At 37.7% G+C, this 20,808-nt stretch overlaps 2 protein-coding genes across 2 annotated transcripts; both read right to left on the reverse strand.

Annotated features, from left to right (window-relative positions):
* Positions 1–270: 270 nt before the first annotated feature.
* LOC105052963 (eukaryotic translation initiation factor 4B2) lies at positions 271–12,225 on the reverse strand. Its single transcript, XM_010933949.4, has 3 exons — positions 10,780–12,225; positions 1,297–1,728; positions 271–593 (listed from the first exon to the last, which is right to left on the reverse strand). The coding sequence occupies exons 1-3, from the start codon at positions 11,979–11,981 to the stop codon at positions 569–571; spliced, it is 1,659 nt and encodes a 552-aa protein (XP_010932251.1). The 5' UTR covers positions 11,982–12,225; the 3' UTR covers positions 271–568.
* Positions 12,226–18,562: 6,337 nt separating this feature from the next.
* Positions 18,563–20,736, reverse strand: LOC105052962 (uncharacterized). Its single transcript, XM_010933948.4, has one exon. It carries the CDS (start codon positions 19,892–19,894, stop codon positions 18,917–18,919), a length of 978 nt encoding a protein of 325 aa, XP_010932250.1. The 5' UTR covers positions 19,895–20,736; the 3' UTR covers positions 18,563–18,916.
* Between the last annotated feature and the right edge of the window lie 72 nt (positions 20,737–20,808).

Genomic DNA, 20,808 nt, shown 5'->3' on the forward strand with positions numbered 1-20,808 from the left:
CGTACTCCCATTCAGGTTCAGAATAAAGCACGATCAATTTTACGCAAAAAAAAAAAAAAAAAAAAAAAACAAAAAAAAAAAAAAAAAACCTAGCCTTTACTCATTTATGTCATAACTGTCATTTTCACTGACGGAAGAGACTTCTGCACTTGACCAATTCGGATGGATGCAAATCACCGGAGGCTGAGTTGATAAAAAGTAGAACTAGTGCACAGATAAGCTCAAAGGTAGAACTTCAAAAGGCCACGATGAAACAGGACAAGCAAAAAGTCAACCGAAAATGTTCTAGTGAATTAAAAACATAGTTTTAGAATATCCGAGTAAATTTAGGTTACAGTTGAAAGCATAACCTGCCTACATGCCTTGACATGGAAAAATCAAATCTTACACCGCATCAAGGCAGCAATAAATAATGTGACGAAAACGTTATCATCATTAACCATGATTTATCGCCACTTTTTTTCTGGTGCAACAAAAATGAACAAACATTTAAGGGAAAAAGGAACAAGTTATTAATATGTTTTTTGGTGTTAAAAGAACAAACTCAATGAATTCACACCAGCAGCATTCACCATCTCTCCCTAGACTTCGACCTGCAAACAAGAGAAATAACAGAAAATAAGATAGAGTTCACAAGTAAAGATTTGCAAAATAAACATCATCAACTTCTGAAATAATGCCATCATTGTCATCACTATTTACCGATGGACCAAATATTCATTTCAAGCTCCGATTATCTATGCAAAGAAAATTATGAGCAAGGAGTCGTGCACAATTATAATCACATGTACCAGACTATTTATTCAATAGACTACCTTCTACCACTTTTTAAAAGGGGAAAATTCTGGCATTTCCGTATCTGCAGACCAGAATTTAAAGAACATCTTGCTGTACCATCTAATTGCATTCTTAAAAGTTCTCTCAAAGTCGCAAACGGAACTGCTCAACTGTATGAACAAAAATCTTTAATGCATGAGTTCTGAAAGGTCAGCAGACCAAGATGACATTCCTCTTAGGGACCAATAACAAACATAAAAAACAGTGATTTAGCTGTAATATCACCAAAAATCTTTTAAGCAAAATCTCGAAACCAGCGTTTCATTTTCCCTGGTCATGCCAAATGATGTAACAAACTTGAACGGTACCCCTTGGGTTAAAAAATAAAACTGTGTGAGGGCACTAACTGGCCATACTTGTGTTTAATTGACTACAAAAGCAACCCGTCTAAGAGAGCATGAAAATATAATAGGCAATAGCGACACAAGTCTATGATAAAGTTAGTTGCAAAGAAGATACCTGTCCATATTTCTGTTGTCAAAAAAGCTTCTTTCCCTGCCTCCCTGAAATCTTCTATCATCAACAGGCCTGGACCAGATATCTCCCATACCACCACGGGATCGAGGTCTATCCATGAAGTCGACGCTTCTTGAATCCTCAGATAAACCAGACTGAGATGGTGGCCTGGTAGAGGATGTATCGCTCCTACCTGCTCCAGAGCTAGGCCTAATGATGCTGGTAGCTCTTTGACCAAACCTAACCTTGTCATCCAACTGACGTCTAAGCAGCTCCAGGTCCTTCTCTTTGTTAACTATCTGCTCACGTAGACCAGCTAACTCTTCAACAGATAACTTTCCAGTCTTGCCAGTCTGATTTTCCTCAGTTTCTTTAGCCAGTGCCTTCAGATGACTGATCTCTTCTTTCAGCATCTTCTCTTCATCTGTCTCAGGTCTGAACAATTTGATATCATAAAAAAAATTAGACATGTGCCAATAAAGCAGCATTAACCAGACACACATAGGCACAATGTTCAGACATAAACCTGGTGATGCTGAATAATTTCAAAGAAATTTAAACAATTGAATGTTAGGAAATCTCTTTACGGCTTTAGGGACTGCATAAAAAAAAATAAATAATCTGATCAATGAATCAGATCTTTTGTATATCAGAACTAAATATATGAACCCTGATCGCAACAAGAATTGCATATCAAAAAAGTATTATGTAAACTCTAAAAATCATATTTCTTTCAGTTTTCAGCTATTTTATCTAAATAGTCAAAAAAAAAAAAAATCTTAAAAATGCCTTCGTGGTGAATTAAGAACTAATACTAGGCATCACCATACAGGACCAGCCAAATGATCTATCCTCTTCTCTTAAGTGAGAGGAAAATATAAAAGTGCGGACTTTCATTTTTGAGCTGCAATACAGAGGCAACCAGCAACCTGCATGGACCAGAAAAAGAGCAAACAAAAAAGAAAAGCAAGGAGAAGGAGAAAAGAAAAGAGAAAAGAAAGAAGGAAACAAGATAAAAATAAGAAATGAAACATAAACAAAAGAGAAAAAGGAGAAAAATTAAAAAAGAGGGCGGCTATCGCCCCTCTTCTAATCACATTCATATCTTGAAGGTGAAAATTTAGCACACAAGTCAATATAGCTTTGGTGCCCTTAACATTTAATAGGAGAGAGAAATGAGGATGTAATGAAAAATTGCAGGTCATCTAAATGCTGAATAAAAACTGGGTTTCATTTTCCTCCATTCCTCTAGCAAATTTATCTTCAATTTTGGCTGTGATTATATTCAACCAAGGGCTTTGATCTTTGCCACATGAATATGAATTATGCTTTCCTTACCAATTTGCAGTAGAGAATCTGAAAGAAAATAAGGTTCACATATCAAAGTTAGACAAAAAAATTGAAATCTAGTTTAGAATTCTGTGAGTGACCGAAATAGATCTGCATCAAACTGGCACCAAGACCCTAAGGTCCAGCATCATTAGTAGAAGGTCAGCAACATCTGCATGATGATAAATGCCAAACAGAATGACAAGATTCGATCATATGGTGCTCAGTGAAAACACATAGACAATTGGTGGCCTCTCCTAACATCAAGTTTTGATTTACAATTTACAATTTAACTACTCCAAAACCTAACAGAAAAGGTAGACCTAGAATTCCATCTTCTCCATTATTTTTGATGAGAAGGAAGCCTCGAAGTGACCTTTAAGGTTGGATGAACAAGCTATCCCTATCCTTAGGACAGTGATATGTTAATTTTCTGAACCATGAAAACTATTTTGCTGATCTAGGAGAGAGTGGACAACAAACAGCTGTATTACTGAATCTTGACTCATGGACAGTCAGGTGCTTATTTTCCTACTTTTAGGCAGCATTATCTAGAGTTCTTACACCCAGAAAAGCATATCAATGATTTTTTTTAGTTATTCGAATGCAAGGTTAGGGCTTGGTAATGGCCCTTATATCGAGCCCACTTGACCAACCAAGGCAAAGTTAATCACAATTGATTTTAATTTTCAAACACATAACTGAGATTTGCTTTACAAAATTATATACAAAGAATGGCAGCATGGAATGTTAAAGGAAGCCTTACCAAGTAAATGCAGAAACCATAAGAACTTATGGGCCAAACAGTAGTCATCTAATTTTATCACCCAAGAACTTTAGAAGAAGATGAAAAACTGATGGAAAGAAAAAGATTAACTGGCAACAATATGAAGTAACCAATATTATGTATAATGTGTAAAAGAACATGCATGCAAGAGGCAACAAACAAAAACAGCGATGATAAGATCAAAAAGAAACGATAAAAGAATTTATGAGTGTTATTCACTTCGAAGACATGAAATTTTGTTAAATTTCACAATCATTGAATAGTTGATGAGTTGCTTACCCAAAAAAAGAATAGTTGATGAGTTCAAGCTTTCAGGAATAAGACCAAGAATCCTTTGGCTGATGAAGATCATGAAGAATCAGGTCTCTTAATAATTCAGAAACAAGCTACGGGTATGAATTTGAATCCATTGGTTCTAGGAAGCAAGCAAACAAGTCGAAGCATGCAAATAGATCAAGTGAACCAGATCAGCCAAGATGCAGCCACTCCTCCTTAAGATCTGTAGGTCACATGCAGGCCACTAAAGCTGAACCAACTCTAGAAAATGGGACTGGGTCTGGGTCATTATTTTTACTCATCCTGCTCGTTGCCTGACTTGAAGCTGATTTTTTTTTTACAAAGAACTTGAGTAGATTATAAGGCGCCCAATATCTAAAACAGGATAGCTTTAGGTCACATTGGACTCACCTTGATCCAACACATTTGCAAACCAAAAATAGCATATTAAGGGACAATGCTAGCCCACAGGTTCCATGGCTAGGCAAGAGGAGACATTATACAGCTAGCACATGAACCAATAATAACATAGCACGCAGACCACAGGAAAGAGATTGCCATGAAACACTAAATTCCATTTCATAATGAAGCTAATCAAGGTTAGAAAGAAACTTTGATCAAGGCAAAACTATGGTCATTTCAATAAAGTTCACGACTTATATAGTTTCTAGATTAATTGTTGAAAGAATTTCCATCCATGATAGAAGATACTGAACAAAATTAACTTGACCATAAATTACTTGTCGAATATTAAAGCAGGACTAAAATATCCCAAACTAGGAAGTACATGTGGGATGGGATAATAATAAGCAGGTGTCAGGACTGTCAGAAATTAAAATGACCCAGACAAATATCAATGATTAAGGACATTTTGACAAAGGTCATGACTTACATAATTTCTAGGTTAATTGTTGAAACAAATTATAGCACATACATGATTGGAAGATATTGTATAAATTAACTTGAGCATAAAATACTTGTCCAATATTATAAGCTAGATTAAAATACCACAATTAGGAAGTACATGTGGAAGAGGAGAATAAGTGCGTGTCAAGAGCAATCATCAAGTTGCAATATACAAATTTGAAGAAATTTCCATGACATAATGGCTTTTCTCTGACTTTTGCACCATCAACAATTTGACCACGATAAATATAAATTGAAATAAAATCTAATTATGGGCAGTATTTGGAGTAAGGTAGTTTGTACCAAAAATCTTAGAGCAGAAGACAAGAAAACGGAAGCCAACATAGGCTCCAAACCTAAAAGAACATACATTCAAGTAAGCATTTCATGATTTATCACTCATTCAAAGAGGCTTATCGAAATACCTTATGCATTGGAATAGCTTAAATCAACCTAACGGTATGTCGATCCACCACTAGCAGTAACAAGCTCACTTTGTGCACTCAGGTATACACATACTGAAGAGCTGAATCACAATATTGGCCCAAATGGTGAAACGGATCTGTTTTCACACCCAAATCTGTCCGAATATGGATAGAAATTCGAGCATCCGACTAATATCTGTATCCATATCTATATCCATCAAAGAAAAATACATATAGAAAGACAACTACCCAAATTGCATCCAAATATCCGATTCTATTTGTAACCTTATTTAATTTTATACAACACTGATAAATTTTTAAGGAAAATAAATGAGCACATTAACATGCTATTAACTTGATTTATCATCTACTTAGTAATATCTTTAATTTTATTGTCATAAAGTTTAATTATCTAAATTATATCCAGAGCAATACATCCATGCTTCTAGTATTCAATTTGTATCCATATCCATACAAATATAGATATGAATTTTTGCAACTAACATCCATATCCGCATTTGTCTTCATCAAACAAAACAAATATGGATATGGATAACTAGTATCCAATCCGAGTTCAGCCCTATGACAGATGCACAACTGCACATACTAGATATTACAAGTTATGAGAACTTAAAATTTAATATTAAAATTTTAATTCGTCAAAGAAGATAATATGGAGCTTCCATAAAATTTGGAAAAAAAGAGAGAAAAGATAAGAAAAAATAAAAAGAAAAAATTATAAAATACCTTGAAGCAAGCTTCACCGTCTCGGTACCTGACCCCATATCACTAAAATCATATTATACTGTTGGTATGCGGTACAATATGGTACAATAATATCGGTATGGGGTAGTACAGCGTACTGGTATAGTATGGTACATCCCATAACGGGCAGTATGGGGCGGTAGAGCAAACCATGCTCTGAAGCTTTGTTCCACCATAAAGACCAAATATTTACAGTAGTACACAAACATTAAAACTCTGTTACAATACCTCCACTTCTTAAACAAATGAAATAATATCCACAACCTACCTTTTATAAGGAACTTCAGCAATTTAAAACCCGAAAGAAGGTTACTAATTGACCAGGACTGCATTGGGAGGAAAAAAAAAGACTTTTTTTGGAGGCAGCTTGAACATGGATAGAGTGTCCCTTTCTCAAGACTGGATTCATTGGTTCATAGCATGCCTGTAAAATTATCTTTCAAGAGCCCATCTCCAATATCACTTTGATTTAGACATAGAAGAAGAACACAATGAGGAGAACAAGGCAATATTATTATTTGGTAAAGTATTGACAAAATCAGAATGTCAAAATCATTTTGTGTACAAAATTCCTCACTAATTTCTTATATTAAATTTATCAGAAATCCAAATTATGTGGAATATGCAAGAGACTGACCTGAATAAAGGATTGTTGCTTAATACATCCAAATTTGTGGTCTTGCTTCGCATGTAAAAGGTAACTAGCAAGACGAAAAGCTACTAAAATAACAAATGATACCTTTGTCAGTACCGTCATGCCAAGTGAAAGTATAAATCTTACAAGGTGGAGAAAAAATGATCCAAGCTCCCAAGGTGATCTAGAACTATTACAATTCCCATTATTCACCCTAGGGTCATATATCTCAATTCACCTAAAGCAAAAGCAGTACGACTTATATAAAAGCATTAGCATTGCATGCATAAAATCTACCATGCAGTCGAATAACAACCAAAATACAGGAAGAAAAGAAATAATTAACAATAAACTGGGAAACCAAACAATCCATATGGTGAAGGTGGAGACTCAAAGGGCAGGCAAAAAGTGAAAGACAAAAAAGCAGAAACAAAACTTTATACAGACAATCCAGCTGTAAGTTGTAGGGAACTGTGAATTTTTTCCAGCTCCTACAAAACAAAGGCTCAGCAACTTACTGAGGGTACAAGTACAAATGCCCCATTAAATGGCTGATATCATAATTCTGATTAAAAAGGCCCCATTAAATGAGCTGATCACATAATTCTGATTAGAAAGGTACTAGGCAGACCATCTTCAAACATGATTCTCATATCAAGATGAAAGTTACTTTCCTAACACCTGCACTTTATCTTTGTAAGTTCTGATTAAATCAAACATGAAAAATTTTCTTAAAACAATAAATCTCATCCCAGTTAATGATATTAATTATGGTACATTCATAATTATGAAGAAAGAAGCTTTTTATTGCCAAAAAAAAAAAGGAGAATAAAAGGTAAAAGGCATTTTTCATGCTGAAAAGCATTTAGGCACAGCTCCTCCATAATTTAGCAACTCAATCATATAACATAAGGATGTAGGTACTGCCTCTTAAGCAGTTCACTATCCATCAATAAGAGCTTAAGTTAGTTCAGGTGTTTGGAAGTAGGCCCATCAGATCACCATTACAAAAAACAAGCAGTTCACGATTTCACTATTCTGCCTGCTTAATTTCTCTCTCACTTATGTAGATCACATCAAAATACCTACCTTCCAATTAAAAATCCCCATAAAGAAATCAACTAACAATTAAGATCAAGATAATCAGAAAGTAGTTAGATCAACCTAGGACTAACTGAAAACACAGAATCAGAGAACTTCATTTTGAGAAATTTTTATCAAATGTATCAACCTTATTCATTCCACAAGATAGCTAAACCAATTGGCCAATCTAAAATTCAGATGGGGAAAGAACAAGGAAACCAATTTCACATCCCTACACCAGTTCTTCAAACTAACCTTGTATACAACTCTTCTTTTTTCTTCTTCGGTGCATCATGTAAGACTCACCTAAAATCCCTTTCATATCTAGGTCACATGGCCCTACTATCCACAAAATGATCCAGATCAATGTCACCATATCAACTTAGGCTTCATCATGATTCATGCACAACAATGAACATCATCCCTATAATAAGTTCTCCAAGAATGAAATAGAATCTTCATAGCCTTTTCTCTTCAAGGTAATCCTGGTCTCCCTACCAATCCCTCTCAGTATCAGTCAGTTCACAATACACACGATGTCAATTAACAAAAGCAAATACCGAATCTGTTTTTAAATTAGCACCAAAGCAGTCAATATATTCTGACTCCAAATAGTTGACACAGGCCTGGATGGTAATGATTCCAATAAGATCAGTATATTGCCAGGTTGCTTCATCAATTCATGTTTTTCCAAGCTCACAACATCCTTGACCAAATCAAACCTCTAATAAGTTGCTTCCACTATCTTCCTAGAGGACCTCCTAGAGTTTCTATTTCAACAATTTCGGCAGTTTTGACAGTTTAGTTCCGCGTTTTATAGTTTTTTGTCAAAGAAGTCAGAAAAATCCAAAATAAAGAAAAATCAGAAAAAAAGTGAATTGGAGACAAGTTATTTCACATCATTTAACTGTGATTTAAGTTATCTAGGATTCTATTTTATGCAGTTCAGATAGTTTCTGGCTGAAATTAAACTATTTTGAAGCTTAAAACTTTCCATTTCTTACATAAGTGTACCAGTCTCTTAAGTTGAATACTAATACCATCAATCAAGCACAAACTAACAACACAAGTATGTCATAGTATAAAATAAATTAGACTTACCTATTTAATGCCACATACTATTGCAAGGTGAGTCATGCAAATAACAATCATCACCATCATCATCCCGTGTAGTTATGAAATACCATTGCAGGGTGAGCAAACGGATGGAGATGAGAAATAATAATGAGATAGCTCACCACCAACCAATGTAGTTATGAAAGGTTATATTTAAATCATTTTGCATAAAATACATTGTATGAGTTATTTAGAATAATCTTCATAAAGTACTACAATAACGATTATTTTTTAGGCTTTTCTCTATCAAGGGTTATTATATGCATCTCTTTTTTAGGCCAAGAGAAAAAAGGAAAATGCCATGAAGATTTGTACACATATAGCCTAAGGACATAAATAAATAAAGAAATGACTAAAATATGATAGTAAACAGAAAACCAAATCTCTAAAAAAAGCAATCATGACTAGTTTCAGTCAATTTTGGCTGAAACTGACCGATCCTTTGAAACTAAACCAAAATCCAAAATTGGAGGTTGGCTTTAGCTTAGTCTCAACTGGAACTTGAAAACTTGAACTACACTACCATGTATCACCTCTTTAGCATGTACGAAGTAAATAGTTTTCTTCCATCAATTGGTATCAAGAAGATACCTAAAGTAGAAAGCCAATCCCATAAAGTATAAAAAGCTCAAAGTGCCATCATTCATGATTCTTAAGAACATAGAAGTTTCAAATTTTATCCCAAGTTCATGGAGCAATATGTGTTCCTCAGCCAAATGGACTCATGGGAAGCCCTTAACTTCATGAAAATCACTTGCAATAATATAATTTCAAAAGGCACTTGTTCCGCAAATGGTCAACCCATGATTTGACACCACAAGAAATTGGTTCAACCCCTTATGAAATATGAAGATAATCTGGATCAAAATCCTAACGATACCAAATGTGCTGTCAAAATCAAGATTAAGACACAAATTGTATAAAGTGCTACATCAAGTCAGAATGTGGACTGAGTCACAAACCTAAGATTTTTCTGATTTGTTCAAAAAAAAAAAAAAGAGGATAGAACAAATGTGAAAATTGAAAGAAAAATGTGTAAATTATGAAGAAAATGAATGAAGAATACAAGACACACATATAGGTAGTCTAGTTTCTAGCATCACAATGCCATATACAGCATGTCAAATGAAACAATCATCACATCCAGCTATCTGAGATACTTTTGCACAACCTATAAATTCAATCATCCCTTTATGTAGGATATTTTACCAAACGAAAGGATTATGCTTTAACAAATGGTTGTACAAATATGAAAAATATATCTCTTGAGCTTAAATTCTATATAGCTCTAAAAAAATTGTTACTTTACCTTCTAGAAATGATAAACTAAAATGATCTTGCTAATTTTATGTACTCAGCTTATTAGAGACAAATAAGTAATTTTAAAAGCATATGATCTGATAGATTAGATCAAATAAAATTCCACATGATTTAGTAATGTACATAACATGATCAAGTGATTCAGGAGATTGCATGATGCATAAGACAGATCTAGAACTTGCAATTCCAATTGATCTGATCGTTTTGGGCCACTTTAATCAAGAACACACGAACCGGTTAGGCATTGTAAAATTCCAACAACAACAAATGAGGAAAATCAGTTTGTAGTCCCTACCTAATCTAAGCATTTCTCAAGTGAGGATGAGGGGATAGAGAGGGTGGAGGCTTCAAAGGACATGGATAACAAGGGCTGCAGAGGTCATTGTTGAAAAGGGAGAGAATGCTCAGTATACCATTCCAAAGGGATGGGCCAAGGAAATGGTCATGAATAGCTTCCTCTCCACGGAACCCTTAGGTTGGTAATGCATAAGTGGGCAGCTCAGGTGTCATTCTTAAACCACCAAAATTATGAGAAACTAAAAGGTTCCATAAGAAGCTCTTTATCAAACATAAGTGGCACTATGTATGAAAGACAAATAATGATGAAAACAATCAATTCAACATTCCCAAGATGATGACTTTATAATGCGAGTAATAAGTATCACCTAGAGAACTACATGATGGTTTGAATTACAAAGATGCACTATGACCTGAGATTACTGCATTTAGAAACAAGCAGCAAGAAAAGAAAATCTAGCAACTGCTGGATTAATTAAAAGGAAAACACAAAGATCCATACTAAAAAGAGAGTGGGGATTGTTAAGATAGAGATAGAGAGTCTAAACCTGTCAACACTGCGATGCTCCAGCTCCATTTCCATCTTCCTCCAATCCTTGCCCCGTTCCTGCAACAGAACCTCTCGGGGCTTGGCATCACCAAAAGGGTTCACCTTTGGCCGAGGTCTGGGGGCTCCATCTACTCCTGCCTGCGAACCTGAGCTCCCAGGCCTGCTTGATTGTGCACTTGAAGGCCTGCTAGAGTGTGAACTAGTCGGCCTGCTTGCCTTCTTAGACTCAATCTCAGAATCCTTCATCCTCCAATCCACCCCTTTTTCTGCCAAAACCTCCTCCCTTGGCCGAGCAGCACCAAACGGGCTGGGACGAGTTCTCATAGGCTCACTCGGTGCTCCCACATTTCCCTTCGGTGGATCTAGGATGAGTTTTGGCCTCTCCCCATTGTTTGAGTGGGGTTCTCCACCTGCCGGTCCTGCCCTCCCCCACCGATCGGAATCTGATGGAGAACCGGAATCCCTGAACCCCGATCCGAAGCTGGGGTACCTGGAAGGGAGAGGCCTCTTGCCAGCTGCCCAGTTATCCACTTCGTCAGCCCTAGATGGACCTCCACTACCAAGCGAGCTATATCGATCCGAGCGCCCAGAATCCATCGGGGACGGGGCAAAGGATTTCTTTGCAGCAGCCCAGTTATCGACCTCATCCGCCCTTGACGGCTGCTCCAAATCGGAAACCCTAGCCGGGGGTCCCCTTCGCGACTCCTCATCAAAACCACCGTAAGACCTCCTGCCGCCGCCAGCGCCGCCCCAAGAACCGTCACCATCGTCGGACCTGCGACCGGGGAAACCCCCACGGCTGCCACCGCCAAGGCCCCCGCCGTAGTTCCGGAACCCACCGCCAAGGCGGCCGTACTCGAGCTCCTCCTGGGAGCGCTCCCGGGGGCCAGTGGGGAGGCGGAGCATCTCGTCGTGGGTGAGCCCCCGGGGCTCGAAGACAGATTCGCCGCGACCGCCGCCACCATAGGTGGTGGCGAATTGAGCAAGGGGAACGGTGACGGGCTTCTTCTTCTTGGGCTTGGTGGCTGCGGCCTCTTTGAGGCTGGGGAAGCTCTGGGCGGGCTCGCCGGCGAGGAGAGTTGCCACCGCCATGGTGGTGGAGGAGGAGTCCGCCTCGGCCACGGCCTGCTCGCGTTCCTCCGCCTCCGCGCGCTCCGCTTCGAGCGCCCAGGCGCCGACTCCGCCCCAGGCCTTGGACATTCCTCCTTCGCTCGGGATTGGATCTGAGAGAAGACGACGAGATTAGGGTTAGGGTTCGGGTTTCGGTAGCGAGAAGAAGAGCGAGACCTAGAGCTCCTTAGGGGAGCCGAAGCGCAGCTATCGTGCGCCGGGGAAAGAGCAGGGCGCCCTCTTCCTCTCTTTTCTTTTAGAGGGAGCGAATCGCATCAGACGGCAGATACTTTCTCCCTTCCTCGGTCCCTCCCCTCCTCGAGATATTACGAGGGAGAAAGGGAATAATAATAAAAAATAAAGGAAAGGGAAAGCTCTCGTTTTGAGATTATTTTAATTTTAATATTTGGATATTTATACTGCTGTTTTTTTTTTCAAAGGTAGAATTGAAGTATAGGACCTTTTGGGTGGAGATATTAGAATTATTTTTTATTTATTTTGGGAGACTTTTGGGACGGTCCGTGCGACCCAGCACGACACGATGACGATCATCGACGTGGCAGACACTTGTGCGAGCAGCAACCGAGACTTTATCTTGGACACGTGTCGGAGTGTGAGAATGAAATCAACCCTGTTTCTCATTGATGGGAAACAGCTGATTGGGGAGCTGGGTGCTGAATGGGTCTTAGATTTTGGATCACGTCACCACCGGTAAGGCTCCTTATCGTTTGTTGTCTGAGCACTTCGCCTCCACGTGGGTGGAAAGGGCCAAAGTATCAAAGTTGCAAGGACCTATGTTTTAGTTACATTATCTATTTAATTGTTAATTTATTTAATAAATAAATAAAATTTGAGTTGATCTATCATATATCCGATCCGATTCATATTTTATCTGGCTCGATCTAATTGCCACCTTCAATGACTATTTTTATTAAAAATAGACCAACACGAGAATTTGTGAACCAGATGTTAGTTACAATAAAGCTAATATGCAATCAAATATCATAATCGATCTCTAATGTGATATTTATTACAAGAGTTATTTTTGGTTGTTATTTAAGCATTGGTCTGTCACATGATTGAGCTCCCATCAAGTTTAATAGTGCATTTATGTTGCTGAATTTTAAGATGGTTGTGAGAAGTGCCTAGTGGGCTTAAATAATATCAACTTTTGCCTACCATAGCGGCCGGTTTAATAGTGCATGTAGAAATACTCTTTGTTCTCTTCACAGTGAAGTGGTCAAGATGGGACATTTGCATATCATTAAACTATCTCATATCATCATTAACAGACCTTTTTAAAACTCTCTGCGGGAAAGTCAACAACTTAGATAATAATAGTAAGAGGCGTTCTTTTAAGAGTTTTGTCTCAGTATGCTTTTATATATATTTGGACTGCACATGCCTTTAAAATGGATGGCTCAAATCTAATTTTGTCATGACAGTAACTGGAGTATTGGTTAAAAAAATACAAAAAGTCTGTAATTTATGCAATGTTAGAGGTTGATGTCTTTAGTACGACTCGTTGAGGCCTCGTGACACATTGTGGGATTGGATCTTTTGGTTAGTGTTTCTTCTCCCGTACCCTATAAAAGCAATTCTCTCTGTTTCCTTTCTTGTTGCTAACAATATTCTCCCTTCATGGTTCATGAGTTCTGCCTGAATTGTGACGTTCTATTTGCTTTGGATTATTAAGGCCTTGAAGTTTAGTAGGCCAGACCTATGCAGAGCTGCAAATGAGGCAAGTAGCAGGTTGCTCAACTTGAGCTCCGTACATAAAGAGATAATCAAGCTTTAGTCGAGCTCAAGCCTAACTTGATAGTGGATTTAAACTTGGCTTGCTTTTCATGTGAATTGAGCTTCGAGCTCAAGCCTAACTAAATAGTGGATTTAAATTTGGCTTGCTTTACATGTGAATTGAGCTTCAATCAATTTGTTATTAAGCCAGCCCCTCTCTCTCTCTCTCTCTCTCTCTCTCTCTATATATATATATATATATATATATATATATATATATATGAGAATTAGGAAGTTGTTGCTCATTTTTGTGAGCCAAAAATATTCAAGCTCCTCCCTTTTATCAGCCAGGATTTAAAAAAAAAAAAAACAAAAAAAACCAACTGTCTCCTGTTGTTTTGCCAAACTAAGCCCGAAGAAGCCCCATAGTGATCTGAGTTGGAGCTATTCACGAGCAATTTGCTTGCTACCCTACAAGTACAAACAAAAAAAAAAAAAAAAAAAGAAGGTGCCAAGCATAAAGTTTAGACCTTTTGCATTATAGACATATTTGCATAAATCATTCTCATAGAGTGTTTGGTTCACAACTGAAATGAAAATTGAAATGAAAATTTGAATCCTTAAAAGAGAGTAGGAATTGAGTTTTAGATAAATTAGATCATTCCCATTCTATCTTGAAATCGAAATTGAAATGAAATTCCTTCCAATCAAACGGTTGAAATAGGAGTCATCTATTCCCATTTCGATTTCAGACCCCAACTTTTTCTAATCAAACACCTCTTAAAAAGCTTACAGAAAATATTATCTAGTCTCATGATTGTGAAATACCAAAAATTAGAATATAAACCAAATTACTGGTTTGATCTCATTTTATCATTAACAAAACTCACATGATTTTGATATACTTAGTAAATAATTAGAGATAAAATGATTGATTTTTTTTCATAAAACTCAAAAAAATGAAAGATGAACAAGAGATGGACTTGATCAAACCCATGAAATGAATGATGCAGATCTACCTCTAAATCCTTGACCCAAGTGCTGCTTGGCTGATTTATGCTATGTGGATTCTTAGCCATACTTAATCGACATGCAGTTATACTTAACCAGATGGAAAAGGCTTGGGTTCAAGACACAATACTTTATAACTCCGATTCAAGACATTCACTCAGGAAAATGCCTAGCAGGTTTGCCTTTATAAACCAATAATGCCACCTTCTTGTGTATGTGTCATGCCTAACCATGGAGCAGTGAGAACTTATTTAAGAGTCGAGGAATGTATTAATGCAAAGGATTCAAAAGAGAACCAAAATACATCGAAATGGTACCAATTCTACTTAATAATAGAGGGACTTGGCGAAAAGATGTTGAATTGTCTTCCTAAAAGATTATCCTGGAACAAATTCACAACAGTAAGAAGAGGTGAAACCCATCTTGATAGGTCAAACATTTATGTGGTTTCATGTACGAAGGGGAAAAAAAAAATATCTATTTAAGGCATGTTTGTGAAATTTAATGGAATTGGGCTGGATTTTCTATTAGATTAAGACATGTTTGGATGTCTGAGTCCAAAATCCCATTAGATTCATCAGTCAAACCAAGACAATCAACTAAGTCAAATTGAATTAGGCCTACACTTATAAAAATTCAGAGAACTATTGGAGTGGACCAATCCAAATCTCACAGAAAGAAAAAATAAAGATAGAACTAGTCTGGCTTGATTTAACTGATTGTGTTGGTCCAACCCATGAATCCTATAAAACTTTAGGCCCGGATATCTAAACAAGCCCTTAGTCCCTTACTAGATTGGGCAGACTATCTGGGTACATTCCATATTAATTCAATTCCATCTGATGCCCAAATTCTGTTGAAGGGAAAAAAAGAACCTTCCCAAGTATTTTTTTCTCTTCCAACAGACTAATAGACCCATAGGCTGGGATATACGCTAGGACTTGGTGTGGCCCTTAAAATATTGTGAGCTAGAAGGGCCAACAAGCCCGATTCCAATAGAATATTCCTATACTATTATGCGAACAGGCCCTTAATTGTCCTAAGTCCAAAACAAAAGATTTGATGTCATATAGTACATTTGTAACTCCAATTCCTATCTTATTTAAATTTATATTGCTTTGGTCAAGTTGTTTACTAAGTTAGCATAAGAATAATTAGTAATAATGACCAAGATTCGAACCCTAAACCTCTCCCAAATGGAGAGAGATGCCAACCAGCTCAACTAAACCTGGTTTCTATTCACCAATTTGCCTTGTTTTTTTTTTTTTTTTTTGGCAACTAGTTTACATTGTATACCACTCAAGAACGATGGTAAAGGAAAATAAATAACATTTGAAGTTACTAATGTATTAACCTACGTTTGGAAAGAGAGAATTGATGGCCCATGCCAAACCCTGACGCTAATCACTGAATGGTATCTCGAAATTGCATCATCAGTTCATGGGTTCAGATATTTGAGCATGACAATTTTTTTGTACAATAAAAGCAAAAGCCAACACCAGCTCCAGCATCAGCACCTGCACCTCCTCCATAAAGGCACAGGAGACAGCTTCTTTTTGGAAGGACAAATTCTTTTTGGCAAAGTGCTTTGGTTTTGGTTCATCGCAATTCTTTACACCACTTGCTGATCATTGAAATCTAAAACATGTAGAGATACAGAACTTGAGCTTTTGACATCTAGACTGCCAAAATCCATGGTAAAGGTAATTTATGTGATGTTCCATTCAATGTTGTTTGCTGGGCAAATCTACTTAACAAATCTTGTAGCTGACTTTTATCCTTGATCACACCTGCTTCAATCCTGTAATTGCGCCTGTTCTTGTTTTCCTTGCTCTTCCTTTCAAACAATAGTATGGTGGTAGATTGGGACTGACTTTTATGATTCTAGCACCGCTTGTTATGAAACTTGTGCAATAACAGTATAGAAAAAAAAAATTATTACAGTGGAAATAATGGCACTTGTTTGTTCAGTTCAGCCACGCACCCATGAGTTGGTTTGAAGGTTGGAATGAAAGTTATAAGAGCTGTTATTAACCTTTATCACGGGATTCCCTCAAAACAGGGAATAATTTATATTATTATTTGATTAAGGTACGGATCACACCATTTTTTTTCTCAGCTGGTATGGGGATTCGAAATTAGAATATTATTTCATTCTGATGAATAATGAACAAAATAGGGGTCAAAGATTGGAATCATAACCATAACGAGGCCCCAGGTGGAAGATTGCAATGGGGCCCTCCAATGAGCTGCACATCTCCCACTTGCTGAAACTGTCCTACCTCAAGACCAGCAGTCTTTGAATCCACGGAGATCGGGTTAGACAAGGCCAGCAGTCCTTAAATCCATGAAGGTTAGTTACAAACTGACGATAATAACCAAGACCTCATCCTAAATGGCTAACAGGAAGATATTTTTAATGCTCCTGGCCACATATAAGTACCCAACCAAAGTGAGACTAAACACATGTCATGATGGACTGTGACATACTCTCTCCGTTTGAGCTCTAGTATGTTTGCCAGACTAAGAGTCCTCAAAAGGGTCCGCTATACAATGTTTTATATTCCGTAGATCCTGATACTATTTATGATACTTTGGATCTTATCCATAAAAATTAGTCGGAAGGTATTGTTTAGGTTCTTTATTCCTATATAAATACCTAAAATCTGACCAATGTATAATTGATATGGAACTAAACTGACGCCGATATAGACAATAAGCATTGATTGAAGCCAGCAATGCGTCCATGTGCAATTCATATAAAGGCAGAAACTTTCATCAAGTACTAATAGCATTACTAATAACAGTTCTGGCTCAATCAGCACCAGCAGCCACAATTAATTGCATAAAATTAATTTTTATATGTCTAAGTTTAGGATTAGTTATCGTTATTATGGTGTTTGTGTATGAGAACACTGGCATTCGTTGTGTGCATTGCATGTATCTGACTGATCCAAGGCAGCGGTGGAGTCGGTGGATATCCCTGATGAAGTGTTTGGCATTTGAAACTTTTGACTCAGAAACCTGACAGTTTACACTTCATCATTTTATTGTTGTGCTTCTCTTTCAAAATATGGAATACAAGATGATAACTGTGGCGAAAGTGATTGATATATTAGTGGCAGTTGGACAAAAAGGGCAGATGTTTGAGCTCAACTCATACATGTTTCACATAAATGATTCGACAGAAAGGAGAATATGATGGATGAGAATGTTTCCATCCTCCAATAATATCAGCATAATATTTTTTATTTATTGATGATATGGACTGCCTTATGCTGTTGTAGCATGGAAAGATTGGAAAGTGAGTATTTGGTAGATAGTTTTGATCCACAAACTAACTTTTGGAATTATTTTCTCCTGTTGTGAAGGATATTTTCAGTTTTTGCTATGCGAGTCAAGAGATAGACCAATTTTCTTGTTAGTACACTCCTCTTTTATCTCTTAATGGAGCTTTACAAGAAAAATTGTAAAGCCTATGCACAACAATGGAGTGCATTATGCACTTCATTTGAAGTACATTTGACCATTCATAAAGCATGATGGATAAAAGATCATAACTCCAAAAGTGCAACAGCTTTTTTTTCTGTAAATAGGAGGGGCAGAAGCAGAGACTCTCTCTTTTCCAGATGAGTGCAGCAAACAAAACCAGATTTCTACTGTGAAGACTATGTTTAACCAGCTTTGCCACTGGCATCCTCAAAAAGGGCACCAGATAGCTTTAGCTAATCTACTCCTTGGAAAGTTAATCTCTTCAGGATGCTGCTAAGCTGGAACTGGCTGGGGCCAGCATTATCTAGGTGGGATAATGTATGAACTTTAACTAGTTTAAGTCCTACTTTAGAAACAGCTAGATAAAGCATCCTTTATAAGATAGCTTCTGCCAGCCTGAATTCTTGTGAAGTTGGGTTGGAAGACTGGATTCTTGGTCATAAGATGGCAACCATTTCAACTGAGCGTTTTAGTTATACATATAGCAACATTATAGGAGGGAATGTCAATGTGAATCCCCTCTGTCACCTCTAATCATGTCCCTTATCCAAGGGGGACCAGCTGTAACTAATGCACAGCAATTGGACCCATGTCCTCCTCCCCATGTGCTTGACACCCAATCTATTCCCCCCCACCCAAAACCAGCTCCATAATGGAAGGAGAGAGTTGAATGGAAAACATTCTGAGTTTCACCTAAATTGTATCAAATATCCAAACAAAAACACCTCTCATTCCCTTCACAATATAAATGAAAGCATAGTATCTGAGCATTATAAGCTGGATTTTTACTCAAGCTTCCAAGCATATAGAAACAAGCAAAAACCAGAAGACTCACCTCCATTAGCATTACTTCCTGCAAAATTATTATATGAACTCGATGATGTCGATGATGATGATGATGGCAATGACTCGGGCTTAAATATAAACAGCGCATGCCTTAACCCAGGGGCGAAGAGCCAGTCATGAACATCCCAATACACTTGAACTCTCTGTTTGTTGATGGAAATTGATTCATTTCCTCTGAATTTCCATTGCAGATGTCTCACATGAATGGCGACATGTTTATCGATCTTCATCACCATCTCTGAATCCATGCCGCCGTTGGTGCTACTACTACTACTGTTGCATTCTATTGAAATATCATGGAATTTTGCCTCCTCATGGAATTTAGCTCTAGTTGAGAATCTCTTCTTACCAAAGACATGCTCCTTCTTGGATACTAAGATGGCTTCGATGAGTGAAGGCCGTGAACCTGTCCTCCTAAAGGCGTCCTCCTTCAAATCACCAAGTAAAAGAACCACCTGATCATTAGAGACAACTGCAACATAGTAGTCTGACTGAGGCTCGGGCTCATCGGAGAATTTAGCATTCTTGAGATCCCAGTACACATCAACAGGCTTCCCCTCCACATGGAACCGTTTGGAGCCTTGCTTTCGCCAAAAGTTCCATGGCCGCATCTCAACCTTGCAGCTGTTCTGGTGTTTGTTGCTGCTGCTGCTGCTGCTATCAACATTGATGCTGTTGTTGCCATTGCTTTTATGCTCATCGTTGTTGTCCGATCCTTCTACCAAGACTGAGAGGCCATGCGCAAGTAGATTCTTGCACCATGTGACAGTAATCAGGCGGCAGTGGCCTGCGATCCAAGTGCGGTATATTAGCATCACCGCACCTTGGCCTGACCTGGTTGCAACTGCTGAGGTTGGATCATCATGGAGCTTTTCGCCGGAAGAAAAGCAGGAAGGAATTGGAAACAGATCTTGCATTTTTCTCCTGAGAATAATAGCACCACTAATCCACTTAAACTGGAATGCATCCAATTGATAAGCCTTTCATCCCTTTCAATAGATATCATCAACTCATATGAATGATAGAATAGAAGATTCCACAAGCACCAATAATTTTTTCAAGCTGGAAAGGGAAAGGCAAAGACAGTGAACTATCAATGCCCATGAAAGTGAGTGAAGGAGCCTCCCCTCCAATGGGGCCTTTGAGATTGGAAGTGCCTTTTCCAACTACATCGAAAAGTACCTACCCACAACCAATACGATTTTAGGCTATCTAGTGCTCAATGATTCCCCATTAAAGAACAACAGTTAGCTTATATTAATGGAAGGTGAAAAGTTGAGAAGGTCTCATATTTTTTTTGTTAAGCTCTAGATTTTAGGGCCTGATATTTTTAACGTACGCAATCAGTTGCATGTGGGAGACAGGTAAAAGGGAGTTTAGAGAGGAGAGCATGTGAATGAAGGTATCGGACTTTGGAGGTGGGGTTTTTCTGAGGTTTGTGATAATATTTTTCTATATGATTGGATTTTAATAATCCTTTGCTATCGCTGTAGCACAGTAGGAGGGATCTAAGATGGCAGTTGCTGGCTGAGAGAGAGAAAATAAGGGATGAGTTATTATCAACTGCGTTTCCATTTTCCACTAGTGTTTTTCTATAAAGGAAAGATTGTTCAAATGTCAAATTAGCTTTCTTTTGTTATTTGATAAACAGATGGGGCGAAAGAAGGTGTGCTGTTCCAAGTTATGTACCAATCGAGATGTCATGAATATCAGGTAACAAATTAGATTCATTTTTATGGATTTCAAGAATCACATACTAAGAAAACTTGAGTTTTAGATCTTCTAACAAGGCAATGTTGATGCATCTTTATAAGAACATGGATGTCCTCCA

The sequence above is a fragment of the Elaeis guineensis genome, chromosome 10 (genome assembly GCF_000442705.2).
Source record: "Elaeis guineensis isolate ETL-2024a chromosome 10, EG11, whole genome shotgun sequence".
In the NCBI taxonomy this organism is placed as follows: Eukaryota; Viridiplantae; Streptophyta; class Magnoliopsida; order Arecales; family Arecaceae; genus Elaeis; species Elaeis guineensis.